Source organism: Rhinolophus sinicus, chromosome 11 (genome assembly GCF_057876585.1).
Source record: "Rhinolophus sinicus isolate RSI-liver-muscle chromosome 11, RSI-T2T, whole genome shotgun sequence".
In the NCBI taxonomy this organism is placed as follows: Eukaryota; Metazoa; Chordata; class Mammalia; order Chiroptera; family Rhinolophidae; genus Rhinolophus; species Rhinolophus sinicus.
This window is the reverse complement of record NC_142511.1, coordinates 24,143,476-24,157,644: the sequence shown is the minus strand read 5'-3', so window position 1 is coordinate 24,157,644 and position 14,169 is coordinate 24,143,476. Positions and strand designations below refer to the sequence as shown.

Here is a 14,169-nt window from a genome sequence, read left to right as displayed (position 1 = left end):
CTCAGTCTAGCTGTGAAACAACTGGACAGTCTAGCTGTCTAGCTGTGTTGTGTAGGACACAGCTCCCTGGCCCTTGCACTCCCCCCAGCTGAGGAAGTCAGTCGCCAGTCGTCAGTCAGCGGCTCACAGCAGTTCTCACCAGCTGCCAGCCACTCACGATGGCTGCCAGCCACCTACACTGGCTACAGGCCACTCACGCTGGCCACCGGTCACTCCTGGCAGCACATGGTAGCCCACAGCAGCACATGGCAGCACACGCCAACCTCTGCTGCTCACAGGAGCCCAGCTCCAGGGAGAGCTGTTGTCCACAATCTTAGCTGTAAGGGCGCAGCTCAGTGGCCCATGTGGGAATTGAACCGGCAACCTTGGCATTAGGAGCACAGTGCTCCAACCATCTGAGCCATCGGGCTGGCCTGGTTCTCTTTCTAAAATACAATAAAATCATGTCACTCTCTTGCTTAAAATTTCTTACTACTGCTCATCACTTAGAAGAGAATTCAAACTCCTCAGCATGGCACACAAGGACAGGTCTGCCTAACTCCTGTGCTTCTTTCCCACCCACTACGCCTTTGCTCACTTGCTTTCTCCCATTGAGGGAGGGGGAACCACATCTCCCTTCTATAAGTCACAACTCATCCTTTAAAGTCTACTCCACAAAACCTCCCTGATCTCCCACAGCGGGTAGCTGCCCCCTGCTCTCTGTCCATTCTTAGAGTCTAAAACTTGTCACACTGCAATAATAGCCTTCCATCTCCTTCACTAGACTGTGAGCTCTTTACAGGGAGGAACTTCTGTTCTGTGTATCTACTACCAGAGCTTAGTAAGATATCTGGCTATAATGAGCATTAGTAAATACTCGTAGAAGGAAGGAAAGAAGAAATTGGGCTTTATTATAAAGTACTCCCAAAACTGAGAAATAAAATTATTTTCCAAACTTTACTAGTAAAAACCCACATATGATGGCTGAAATTAGCGATCTGAAGAACTCACCCACTGCCCTAAGAACAGGCAGGCCCCCAAATCCTTTCCTTTACTCTCCTCTCAGTCCATCGCCTGTCATAGTTTCACCTCCTCAGCAGCCTAGAAGCTGCTCCCTGTGTTCACCACCTAAGCTGTTCTCCTGCTGCCCGCTCAATACTCTAGCCTGTTTATCTTTCTGCCACTGCTTCCCAGCAACCCTCAGCCTGAGGTCAACCTAACCACCTGCCTTCCCTGCTTCCGCAGCCAGGCTATGCGCATTGCTGGAGGAAAGCCACATGCCTGGGGGGTTAGAGCCACACACATTCGGTCTATGATCTCAGATGACCTTTCAACATTATCAGGCAATATTTTATGTCTCTCGTTGACCACTATTCCTGTTCCCCAAACCTCAGGAAAATTCTCAAGCCTCCCATGCCCTTCACCCACCCCACTCCTCTCAGCAGAAAACCCTACCTCCTACTTCCCTGCAAAAGTTGAGGACATCAGGGGGGAATGTCTTTCCCGTACAAGGCCCCCATCCCCCAGCTGCACATGCCTTTTTTATGCACTGTCAGGAAGAGAGCCCCTTCCCTATCAAGGCTAACAGCAGCTCTGAATTTGACTGCTGTCTCCACAGAAACGTGATTCATTGGCTATCCTCTTTCTCCTGAACCTATCCACTGGGTCATTCTCCTCCTGCCTCTAACATCTTGAAACAAAACAAAATGAACAAAGAAAACGTACTTCCATCTTATGCAAGCTCTTCTAGCTTTCACCCGCCATCCTTCATTTCCTTTAACAGTCAAGTTTCTTTAAAAATATTTGTTGAAATATTATACTTCTAACATTTCAGGAAAGTAGGGAAAAAATCACTACTACACGTTGGAATTTTTTTTCCCCCTAAAAAAACGTGACAAATAAAGCCGAAATTGCCTTTAAGCCCCTCTTCAACCTCATTACCTTTTCTTTCTCCCTAGAGTCAACCACTGACCAAAATTAGTCTGCCTGTCCATGGTTATATGTTTGTACTACATATTTATCTATAAAAATGTAGTATTGCTTTTCATTGTTTACACATTTTACATAAATGATATCATATTTTTCATATTTTGCAACTTGCTTTTTACTCAACATTATATTTTCAAGATTTACCCTTGTCAATACATAGAGCGCTAGACCATTTAATTTTTGGACAGTACTCCATTGCATGACTAGAAAACATCATTCATTATCTAATTTCTTAGAAGAGCAGTTTCTACTCTTCAGTGTTTCTTCTCCATCTCCCCTCACACTTTCTCTTTCGCCTTCTCTGGCTTGTCTTCTGCCCTCATCATGCCACCGGAACTGCCCTTGTCAGGTGTCCAGAAACCCCAATATTGTTAAACCCCATGGATGCTTTCATCTAAGTAAGACTTCTTACTCGATCTCTCTGCAACATTCTTCTCTGGATTATTTATTCTTCCTGAGACTCTCTTCCTTCCTCCTCCCTTTCTGAGCTCTCATCTGCCATGTCCTTCATGAGTTATTCTTTTGCTGTCCCCCTAGATCAGTGGTTCTCAATGAGGGTGGGCACTTTTGTTCCATAGGGGACACGTGACAAGGTTTAGAGACATTTTGGGCTGTCACAAGGTGATGTTACTGGCATCTAGTGGGTAAAGTCCAAGGATGCTGCTGAGTATCTTATAATGAGTAATCCCACACTGCAAAGAATTATCAAGCACAACATACTAATGGGGCTGAGGTTGAAAACCCTTCATCTAGATGTTGGTTTTCTATGAGAGTCTGGTCTGAGCACCTCACCTGCTCTTTGGAGCCTGCAGACACAGCTGCACAGGCTAACACATTTCCTAGGATTCCTGCTTGACAGCCTGCCTTGGGGGCTGGACTCACCCGGACACTGGGCCTCTCTGGAGGGAGCTCGGACACCATGCTGTGGTTGGATATGTCACTGTTGGTGGCTGTGCGTTTCCCAACTGCTTTATTGGACATGTCCAAGGCCGATCTGCTTTCAAGTTGACCAGAAGAAAAGAAAGAGACTAGTCAGAACCAAGAAACAATGGAAACCACCCATCCCTTTCCCACCCTGCCACCCACTGTTCCAGCAACAGCACAAAATTTGATCCCCTAAGTGCCATCAAGAGGTCATCTCAGCTGCTCCCTCAGTTCTTCTGACATTACATGCCAGTAATCCTGGACATTCTCCTTTTTCTTTCCTGTAAATTTATTTTTAAAACCTCGACCCTAAGACTCTGGAACTCTTTTTCCTTCTAATCTAAAAGACACAATAGCCCCATGGATTATGAAAGTCACTTAATTATCTTTTTTTCCTTTCTTTCTTTCATTGAGCCAAGATCCAGAGCAAGTAGAAAATTAGCATTTGACTCTCAGGGTTAGATTCCCTCACCACTCCCCTCAGAGGCCCCTGGGTGACATGCCAACCTCAGACCTGTCTCAGTCCTTTAGCTCAAACTATGGGACACACCAACCTGAGATCTGGTAGATTCTGGGAAAAGTGGACGAGGGTGCCAAGCCAGAGGGTCTCAGAAGCTTCCAGTCCTCAGAACTGAGAAGAGTGACCCTAAATCCCTTTGCTCTCCTTTCCCCCAGTCCTTTCCCCTTCCCAGCTGCAGTGGCAGTGAGGTGGTGGTAGTTAAGGATGGAAAGGTCAGACAGTAAATGGGGCAAACCTACATTTTCAAGTCAAATTTTTTGTTTTCCTCTGGGACCTGGCCGGTCACTGGGTGTAGAAATGTGTTCCGTTTTTCATTGTGGCTGTGGAGGCAAAAAGGAAAAGAAGTTGTGGTCAAGATGAAGAAAGTAGAGACTCAACCAAAGGGTGGACAGGCCCTGAACAGTGACAGGGACAGTGACCACGTAGGCGCTCGTCCCTCTGTCCTCCAGTGGGATTATTAGAGGCAAAATGGAGGCAAGATGGAGGACTGGGCTGTAGAGGAAGCAAGAGGGAAGACGCCTTTCAGCAGCCAGTGTTAACTACTTACTAGCGCTCGCTGAGGCTGGGCAGGGAGGGGACTCTGACAGCTAAGATCGCCTATGTGGAGGGTTCTCTCCCGAGGAGAAGGCCTGCCAGTGCCCCACATAAAAACTGCTCACTCATTTCTGCCGAAAGAATTCTCTCATGATGTTAGACTCCTTCCTCTCCTGCTCTATGTTTCATCTCCTTAAATGAAATGAGAGAGCCAGGAACTCCATTCCTGAACTTGGGCTGGGTCCTGTACACACACTTTAAGCCCAGGGTCTCCCCGTCTAAGGGGCTACTGGATGTCGCTAAAACCTGAGGAATGGTCAGGCAGTGAGATTAAACGCTGGCTCAACAGTCAGATCTAATTAAGGGATGTGTGGCCGCGGAGTGAGGTGCTGCGAGATCAGCCTGCAGGGGGCACGGACCAGGCGGGGTCTGTGCAGAGGCAGATGGGGAGCAGTACTGTGGAGCTGCCTTTGGAAGTCCTGCTGTGGCTCTTCTGGCTGACTGACGGTCAGGCTAGTTCCCTGGTGGCTCTCTGGGGAGATGGGGAGGAAGAGCAGCAGACAGAGCTTGGAGCGAGTTGGCGCAGTGGGTCTAAGGCACAAATGGCAGCCATTTGAGATGGATTCTGTACACAGGCGACCACCTGGCAAGAAAGTTGTAGGAGATTCAAGCATGCAGCCAGTGGGCGGCTGGAAAAGTGTTAAAGTCCTCTCCATCCACCCCTCTTGAGAGATACTGTGAGAGTCCAGAGCAGGCTGAGTCCACCCCAAGAAGCAGGTGCCCAGACAGAGCCTGCTGAGGCTGCACCAAGGCCGTGGCTCCTAACACCGGCCACGGGAACACTCCCGCAACAGAGCTGCTCAGCTAGTGCCCGAGGAAAGAGATCCGAGCTCGGTCCCTTCAGCTGCACGAGAGAAGTAAAACAACCTTTTGGAGACCCCTTTTCAATAGCCCGACACATCCCAGCCCTTGGGATATCTGTCGAAGCTAAAGATAATATCAAAAGGTATTTTTTCAGCTTCCAAACCAGTCATGTTCAGCTCAAATTCAAAGACATGTAGCAGATAGAAGCACAGCGGGCGGTGGCAACAGCCTCGGGGGAAATCTGGGTTTTGTGACGGGGGCTTGCTGGCCAGGACACTAAATCGGGCCAGTGCCCGCCTACCCTGTCCACTAGTACATGCTTCTCAAACTCCTTCCCTCCCTCCCTCCCTTCCTCCCAGGTCCAACCAGGATGCTCTCCTCCACTTAACCACAGGGGACCTTTGAGGGGAAAGATAGCTATTTACAGTTACCCTCGTCCTTGGCTGCACCCGATCTAGGGGTCCAGGGGGGCAAGTGGTCTGTGACAACTAAACTCCTCAAGATGCCAAGGTCTCTTTTTTTTTCACAGTGGCACAGAGCACATGCGTTGGGGGGGGGGGGGGTAAGAGAGAGAGAGAGAGAGAGAGAGAGAGAGAGAGAGAGAGAGATCATATGCAGTCTGCTATCAGCCAGCACACATCTTTCAGGGCACAGAGAATTTCTTCCTGCCCCAGCCTTTCCTACCCAGCAACCCCTACAAATGACGTCCTCTCTCCATCCCGCCGCTACCAATTTCAAAATAGCTTCCCCTTGACAAGCACTGCAATGCAGCAACCACTGACCTAACTATTCTTCCTCCTCCAGGTTAGGGCAGGCAGGCCCCTTACTCTGAAGCCCCAGAGCCAAGGAGCTGCCAACACCGCCTGCTCTCACTTCGCTTGGCTTATGTCCACTGAAGAAATCCCTACCTGACCCGGCGATCGGCCCGAAACTTCAACATCGTTTTGGCAGCTCTGTTCGGCAGCCGAGGAGGACCCGCCAGCCACCCTGCTCCTACCATCCCTCTGAGCAGTAAGTCCTCCGGTCCCACGCAGGGCCCTGGTCGAGCTCCAGACACTGCTGGTGCCCCCTCTTCCTGGCTCCAGCATGCGAGAAGGGGTGCCGAGGAGCCCTGGGGGCCTGTGGCTCCCCAGCACTCAGCCAGTCAGAGTGCTGGAGGCCGAATAAAGGAGCAGGGGATGATAATCCTCCCAGTCCACGTCCCCAAAGAGAAAATGCTGAGATGGAGAGACAGGCGTACATGGAACAGGTGTACAACTTCCAGGTCGTCCGACCTCACTGTGCTAAGGACACAGAGCAGCTGGGCGGGTGGAGGAGTCTGGAGCTCCACGCCTATCTGCACGGCAGAAACTCAGCCAGCCGACCCGCGGGGAGACAGACAGTCCTCCCTGCCTCCCGATTCCCAGCCTGCAACACGGGCCTTGGGGCTGAAATCAACTTGCTTCCCAGAGACAGTTGTGATCCCGCGGGCACAAGGTTAAATGAAGCTCCGGATACACTGATGCTGCCGCGCTGCCTGCAAGCTGAGGTTAATTAAGTCTCCTCTCTCCTCTCTCCGCCTGCCCAGCCTTCTTCTGTCTGGACAGGAGCAGAATGAGGGAAGCGCCTCTGCCTCGTTCCCCTACATGCTCCCTTTCGACCAGCCCCAGCTTGTTCGCCCTCTGCTCGCGGTGCCCAGCTGCTGAGGAGCATGACAAGCACATGGGTGCGGGTGTAGTGGAGCCAGGGCTGGTGGCAAGGACTGGCTTCTTTGCTCAGGAGAAATGGAAGGAGAGCTTCCTCCCAAAGCTCGTGAGGAAGAGGGCAGCAAATGGGGCTCAGAGGAGGTCACTGTGTGTTTATTTCTTAAAATCTTCTCAGATGCAATATGATAATTTCCAGCTGGCAGCTGTCAGGTCTGCTCAAGGGCGAGGAGGTCTGCATCGTCACTCATTCCCCTGACCTCTCCAGACACCGAAGATGGTCAAATGTCCCCTCCTAACGTCGTCCATGACCTAGGGTCCTTGGCCTGCCAGGGCCTCGGAAGGTCATCTCTCCCATCCTCCTGCCTCCAGGCAAGCCCACTGGCCCTCCAATCAATCACATTAAGTGCCTTGGTTGTTTGTAAAGTGTTCTAGCAAAGAAGGCTCCAGACCCACTGTTACCTTATACTGCAGAGATGTTCTTTTTGATACCAAATTTCAGTTCTTCTGGCTTTCAAGATTATTCCATTTTTGTCTTAGGATGACAGACTCCTTTCTGACTAACGTGATTCCTTTTAGCAGTGCCAGGCATTCTGTTGACATCATAGTCTGTTGTTATGGCAATTCTGTGATGTCACAACAGACACTGAAAGGGAGGGGCTAATCTAATTTTTTGGACGGAGGACAGAACTCCAGCAGAGAACAATGTAATCAGTGAATGCAAAAGGAGATCATTATTATTTAACCCATGATGAGGCAAACTGCTCAGATATAGCTGGGGTCAAAGCTGCTGATATGTAAGCAACTAATCCTAAATCCAAAAAAAATGTCAATACATTCAGACCTTTAGTGGTACTTTTGCAAACTCTTTGTCCTGGTGACAAGAGGCTTCAGTTTCCAGATGCCACACTCTCCTTGTCCCTAGTCCAGTTATCGAGCCCTGCTATCATGGAGAGCGGTGCCCTCCTCTGACGCACACTTGAGTCTCTGCCTGTGCATAGTAGGGCTCAATAAATATTTGTTGAATGAATGAGTGACTGAACGGACAAAAGAAACTCTCCATGTTCTGATTTAATTTTAGCCATCTGCATCTGGAGTTTCACATTCTATTACCAAGGGCTTCCCTATCTCTGCTCTCTCTTAAAATTAATTACTTCCTCTCGGTGAGAGTAGCTGTTTCGATCCCCTCACCCCCTCACTCAGCTCCCCTGACTGGCTCCCCCTTGAATATATAGTTTGGCTTTGATCCATCTTCATTAGGAGGGGAAGAAAATTAAGCTCATCTGCACAGGAGGAGGGGGTGGAGGTGCAATGGGAAAATGAGTTTTCTTCCTCTAGAAGCAAAAATATCCCCTTTCCCTTCAAGCTGAGCTCAGGGGCCTCCCACAGCCTTTGCTTAAGTTGCAAGTTAAATTACTTCTCCAGTGCCCAGTGAAGACAGCACAAGGGAGTAGGAATGAAGGCTCAAGGGTTTGCCCTGCCTGTCAAGAGCCCTGAAATCCTCAGGGCGACGTCCACATACCACACACAGAATGCCTAGCTGGGTTTTCTTTCCTTCGCCACTAAATTGCATAGAGTGGGAGGTTGCCATTTTCGTTTAGGCACCAGGAAGAACGTATCTGGTACAGAATATTTAAGAAGGGAAACAAGGAGAGGTGAATGGTTTACTCTCTCTTCTTCCTTCTCTTTCGGGATGTCAGAGGGCCACCATTTCTCAAGGACAAATGGTTATGAATACATCTCCAAATGAACTTCTCAAATGCTACCCAAGGAAAGGGAGACTCTCAGGCAGTAAAGGAGAATTAGGGATGGAGGCAGGCGCATTCCTAAACTTCTGGGATGCTCACTAGGTGTTCACCTTGTCCACTGTACCTACAAAGTTGGCCCCAATGGTAATGCCATCAGCGGAGAGAGAATCGGCAGGACCAGGATTTCAGTCCAAGATTCAACATGAATTAGCACTTTGATTTGACTTCTTTGGCCCTTAGTTTTCTCATGTGCAAATGAGAAGCCTTCTAATTCTATATGGAATAATAGCTGTAAACTTTGAAAATGTGAAATGTTTTATGCATTAGAGATAATGGTTATGATCATTTCGCTTAAAAACAAATCAAGAAATATGCCAGGTGCTGGAACTAGAAAACGAGATCCCACGGTGTCAGGTCAGGCGTAAAAAGCCTGTGTATGGGGCAGGGCAGGAGGGGGCTGGCATTCCAGAAGTGCCAAGACTGATAAATGACAAAGAAAAGGGGCAGCTCCTCTCTGCTTTCAAGGCATTTGTCTCTCCATCTAGTTGGGGCTTTTCTACAGTTCAAGAGACACTCTCAGCTTCTAAGTCCTAGCGATAGATAGCCTCACTGCAGAGTAACCACGTACTGATTCCTCACCAAACATCCTCCCTGAGAATGAGCATCTGTCTGAAGTGATATCTGGCAGGACGCAGTCAAAAGCAGCAAATCCAACCTTCCCGGCCCTCGGCAGACGTGCATATTTGCATGTGCACATACACATGCACACGCACACCCACACTGGGCACCCAGAGCTCCCACTGTGATAAATATTACACAAGTGGAGAAAGGCACTCAACCCTTCCACCCCTGAGCCCCTCTTGGTTATCTGCCGTACACCAAGCTGCTTCATTTCCATAGCTCCTGAGAATCTGCTGACAGAGACTTCGCCCTGGCCAGGCTTCCCCATCCTGAGAACGCTTTGGCTTCTGGCATTACCGCTCATTACATGGAGAGGGGACAGCGAGGTGAGTGGGAAGGAGGGCTGCCTATGGACCACCCCTCCCACTTCCTTCCAGCCAGCAAATTCCAAGCCAAGACTGTCCACACTCCAGGGAGGATTTCTGCTGCCAACAGAGGAGGGGAGAAGTTTGGCTCCTGCTCTCCGCCTCCCCCTCTGGATCTCATCATTATTTGCAAGGCACTTTATCTGCTCAGGCATTCTGTCCCAGTTAAAAACCAGCTCAGTTTACATTTCCAACAACCCTGATGTGCCTGGTTCCTGGAGCTCCCCCAGTCATTCCTAGGAAAAGAACATACACTCCCCCAGCCAGAGCCCCCCTGTTCGACTATTGTTGCACACAGATAAGAGGCCTAGTGAATTAGGCCATGGTGGCAACTCTAGGTATTTGCATGTGAGAAGAAGCACCTCTAAAGATACAGTCTCCTTTCCATCTGCTGCCTACAGATCAAAACACCAGTTCTGCAGGCTCAGGGGTGGGGGTGGGGGTTCCAGCTGCCAGCCGTGCACTTGTACTTGCTCTCCTCTCCTCTCTGTCCTGGCGCCACCCACGTCACAGTAATTTCCCAAATGGCAAAAGGAGGGTATCCTCCCTCAGGCAAGCTTGACTGCCTGAAAATGCTAGGCTTCTGGACTGAGTGTGTAGGAGGTAAGACTCATGCTGCTCGCTTTTCTGCCTGACTCTGCCTGTCTTCACACACACACCTCCGCCCCCAGGGCCAAAACACATTTCCTTACCCATGAGGGCCAGTTATGGAATCCTGGGGAAGGTCACCCTGAGCCGGGGCCCCACATCAGATGGAAAGCAGAAGAGCTGGCTCTTGAGCCATGGGATGGAAAGCAAAACTCAGAGGCCAGATCCAGGTTTCCTGCTTTCCATCCTATATGGATATCCTTCCGTCTCACTGTGTTATCTCCGAGCCCCTGCCCTGCGCCTCTAGGCCCCTTTTATTCCTAGACTAGAAGGGAGGAAGCCTGGGAGGACCTATGTACTCTTTAGTCAAGGTAACGGCTCACTGTGTGTGTGTGTGTGTGTGTGTGTGTGTGTGTGTGTATCTAACTGTCTGTATATGTGTGTATAAATGTGTGTATGTGTGTGTAGTGGTATATGTATGTGTGTGTGTACTGACATGTGAGTGTGTCTATTTGTGTATGTGTGTAAATGTGTGTGTCCATGTGTATGTGATGTGTGTGCAGTGTGTCTATGTGTGTACATGTCCATGTGTATACATGTGTACATGTGTGATATGTATGTGTATAGTCTTTGTATAGTGTGTATGTGTATATATATGTATATTGTTATGTGTGATGTGTGCCAATTGTATATCTATTGTGTGCAATGTGTACGTGTACATGTGTAATATGTATGTGTAGTGTATGTCTGTGTGTATATGTCTGTGTATAAATGTGTGTCTGTGTAATATGTGTATTTATGTATGTAGTGTGTATGCATATGTGCATATGTGTAAACGTGTGCATGGGAATGTATGTGGACGGGGGGAATAGAAATCTCTCTCAAGGAACTTCATGGAGAATCCTCATGCTCATCTTCTCCCTGGCGTGGACTATCTTATCTTTAAGCCGATTATTTTACGAATTCCATTTGTATTCTGAGAAATGAAGATCACCAGAATGGGTATTCAGCCCAGCCATGTCAGTTACGAAAACGGGGAACTTCTTCCTTATGGGACGGTAAAGAGCTGCTCTGCCAGGCCGGCCTCTTGAGTGCCCCCACCCCCTTCCCTGGCCAGTGCCGAGGCCCTCCCCATCCTCTGTGATCCAGAGACACCACAGGGCCCTCCAGGAGTCCAGACCAGTGTCCTTCCTGGTGGATAAATTGGTGAATGTCATTCCTAGGACATCCCTTCAAGTGTTAAGAACAGTGGTTCTGGGGCCCAGAGGTTGTTATGGGCAGGATGGAGGCATTTCCCCCTCACACCCTGGCCCAACCTGGAGAACTGGGCCAACCCAGCTTCCTGGGGCTCCTCACACCCCATCCTCCTGCTGTTTTGTTCCCTGCTAAGAGGAAAGGGAAATGAAAGAAGGAGAAAAAGAGGCTGCCTAGGGCTCCAGCTCCATATTTTCCTTTTCTCAACCTTCCCGAGTGGCCCCCAGCTAAGCCAGAAAGAAAGGGGAAGAAGGCCCCAGCCCCCTCACCTCAGCCTCCAAGTTGCTTTCTCTTGACAGTCAGCAATGGCGAAAGAGTCCCAAGAGATAGTGGGGCAGGGCAATAATTAATTACCCCTCCTCCCCCAGCTCTGAGCCCAATCCCAACCCCCTACCCTTCAGAAGCTGAGGCAGCCCAGCTGTCCACACTTCCAGCCTGTGGAAGGTCACTGGAACCAGCTCTTTTCATTCCTAGCTCAGCAAATTTGGGTCTGGTGTCCCACAGAGAGCAGTAACCCCACCCCACAGGAAGGAATTTTACAACGTAAGTGCTTGTATGAAGCTGGGCTGTTGTCCCTCCTTTCACACCCTCAAAAGCTACAAATGATTTCTTGGTTCCTAATCTGGCAATTTGCAAGGGTCAAGCTCTTCTGTGCCTTAGTCTCCTCGTTTTAAGAATGAAATAATGGTAATAAGTGATGTCTTGTTCAGGAAACAACATAAATTTCCCACCAGACTCAGATAAACAGCTGAGGAAGAAAGGTGATGGTGCCATCAGGGGTATGGAACTAACGGATAAACCGAACTCACATACATGGTCTCTGGTCCTTGCACTGGGAGGAAGGCAAAGCTCATTTCAGAGTCAGGGAAGCTGAGGTCCACTGCCCCAGCTATAGTGACAGGAGAGACAAGACCAAGTTCCCATCTCCTTCACTGTCCCCAGTCCCATCTACATGCCCAAGCTGAGCTCCTTGTCTCTAGGAAAGAAGAGGAAGAGCTGCATGATTCAGGGTGATTCCAGCTCCATAGCCTGCTGCAAGGACACAGGGATGAAAGCCACAGACCCTCTCACTTATAAGCCCCGTGGGCATAAGTCTGGGGACTCCCTCCTAGACTGGGAGTAACGAGCAAGCAGGGACACATGTGGATTGTGGGAAGTTATGAACCCCTCCTTCGTCAGGACTGGGAAGTCTGGAACTTCCCATATACTTGGGGAGCTTGCCAATGTCTCCAAGGGCAGAAGAATGTCCTGGATTGCTGTCTGCTGTAGGGAGGATCCAAAAGGAGCTTGGGGACAAGGGCCACCAGTGGAACCAGCCAGAAAACAGCTACGCCTGGGGAGAATCCTTGCTGTCGTCCACCTCTGGGGATGGAAGACAATCATCATGACCTCCCCTGACATCCCAGAGCGGAACAGAGGTCTGGAAGGGAAAGGACTTAGGAGAACTTTGGAAGAAAGCTGTCTGATGAAGACAAAGAATGGACCGAAGGAGAAGTCTCTATGGCTCCCCAGTACTTGCCTTTTCCCTTTCGGGGTCTCAGTTTCCACATTTGTGACATGGAGTGCTACCAGAGTTGCTGGGAGGATTGAACAAGATCATATATTTAAAGCATCTTGGAGAATGCTTGGCACATAACAGTTGCTCAGTAAATGGGTGATGTTATAATCATTAATAAAGGAATAAAATAAAACAAGTAGCACCGTCCCAAATCTGTGCCATCCAATTTAGTAGCTATTAGTCATATGTAGCTATTTACAATTAATTCATTAGAATTAAATAAAAATAAAATTCCAGTTCCTCAGTCACGCCAGCTACATTTCAATAGCTGCAGTGGCTACCATACTGGACAGAGCAATTGTAGCACATTCCATGTAGAACAGCCTCTAAGACAGGGCTGAGCAAGATGTTTGTTTTCTAAGCCACCTTCCAGTTCCAATATTTTTGTGTTTTATGAAATACCTTGCTCCAAACCAGTTTGTCCTTCCATCAGCTATGTGCTCAGTGTCCTCAGGGAATACAAGCACCCTTATAGTCCTCAGCTAAACCAAAAAGAAATGGAACTCTGCTGTCAACAACAATAGCAAAAAAGTTAAAAATCTAAAACCAAACGATCCACTTCAATGTCCAATCAGAATTAATTTGGATAATCCATCATTTTTAAATATATGTATTAAGACCTCTTCTGGGGTTTGAAAATACTGTTATCCACAGCCCTCCTGGGGGCAGGCGGGGACGGGAGGCATTTGGGAAAGATTGTAGTGCAGCTCAAGGAGGTGGGGAGAGAAGAGTGGGAAAAGGGGAAAGAGTTTGGGAGACAGTCTAGAGACACAGGGGACGTGTTCCTCCCTCCTGCCTTCCTTTCCTTCTTGGATTGGCGAACTTCCATCTGAGGCTAGAGGGAAGAAGAGGAAAGAGGTGGTGTGCAAGGTCTTTTGGTCCAGAGCAAGTAGAGCCAGCACAGGGGGAAGAGAGAGAAGCTGCCACCAAGGACAGTGGGCTTAGGAGTCTACCATCCCCCGCACCTGTCCTGTCCCCACCCCAGCCTCCACCCTGACCTGGATGGAGCCTGTGCTAACAAATGGCACACAAAGTAGGTGCCAGTGTGCCCACTGACAACCACGGCTTAGAGAGGAGGGAAGAGCTCAGAGAAATGGAAGAGGTGCTCCAGGCCTAGACCCCAGCCTCAAGTCCAGATGAGGAAAGGAGGCGGCCAGGGAAGGAAAGGAAAGCGGGTGGGGGAGGAAGGAAGGGAATCGGTAAGCGACACGCTGCTTCCTCCCCTGTCCCTCGGCCATGCAGTCGCCTTGAAGGAAGACTGGGCAGGGAAGCCGTGACAAGAAGGTACAGAATGCTTTGGGAGGCCAGCAGAGAGAGGAAAGGGAAAGGGGTGCTCTGCTGGTCCCAGCCAGGACAGAAGCCAGTCTTGGAAAGGGACACGTGAGTAACAGGTGTGTCTGCCTACACCTGTTGGAGCTCATGAACAACTATCCTGCTGCTGCAACTTCTGGCTGGGCCTGGGAATAGCACGGGCTACATAATT

At 49.4% G+C, this 14,169-nt stretch overlaps 1 protein-coding gene across 32 annotated transcripts in view; it reads right to left on the bottom strand.

The window, feature by feature from the left end:
- PLEKHA6 (pleckstrin homology domain containing A6) overlaps window positions 1–14,169 on the bottom strand; it is a 133,239-nt gene that overhangs the window by 41,498 nt on the left and 77,572 nt on the right. For 20 of the 32 annotated variants that reach the window (XM_088801743.1, XM_088801747.1, XM_088801754.1 and 17 more), the window contains 2 exons: window positions 3,652–3,732; window positions 2,851–2,965 (listed from right to left, as the gene is read on the bottom strand). In XM_088801743.1, the coding sequence (XP_088657869.1) occupies window positions 2,851–2,965; window positions 3,652–3,732 (196 nt within the window). Of the gene's footprint in view, window positions 1–2,850; window positions 2,966–3,446; window positions 3,563–3,651; window positions 3,733–5,718; window positions 7,034–14,169 lie in introns of those variants that run through there. The other 12 variants (XM_088801742.1, XM_088801758.1, XM_088801760.1 and 9 more) reach the window with 4 other exon arrangements.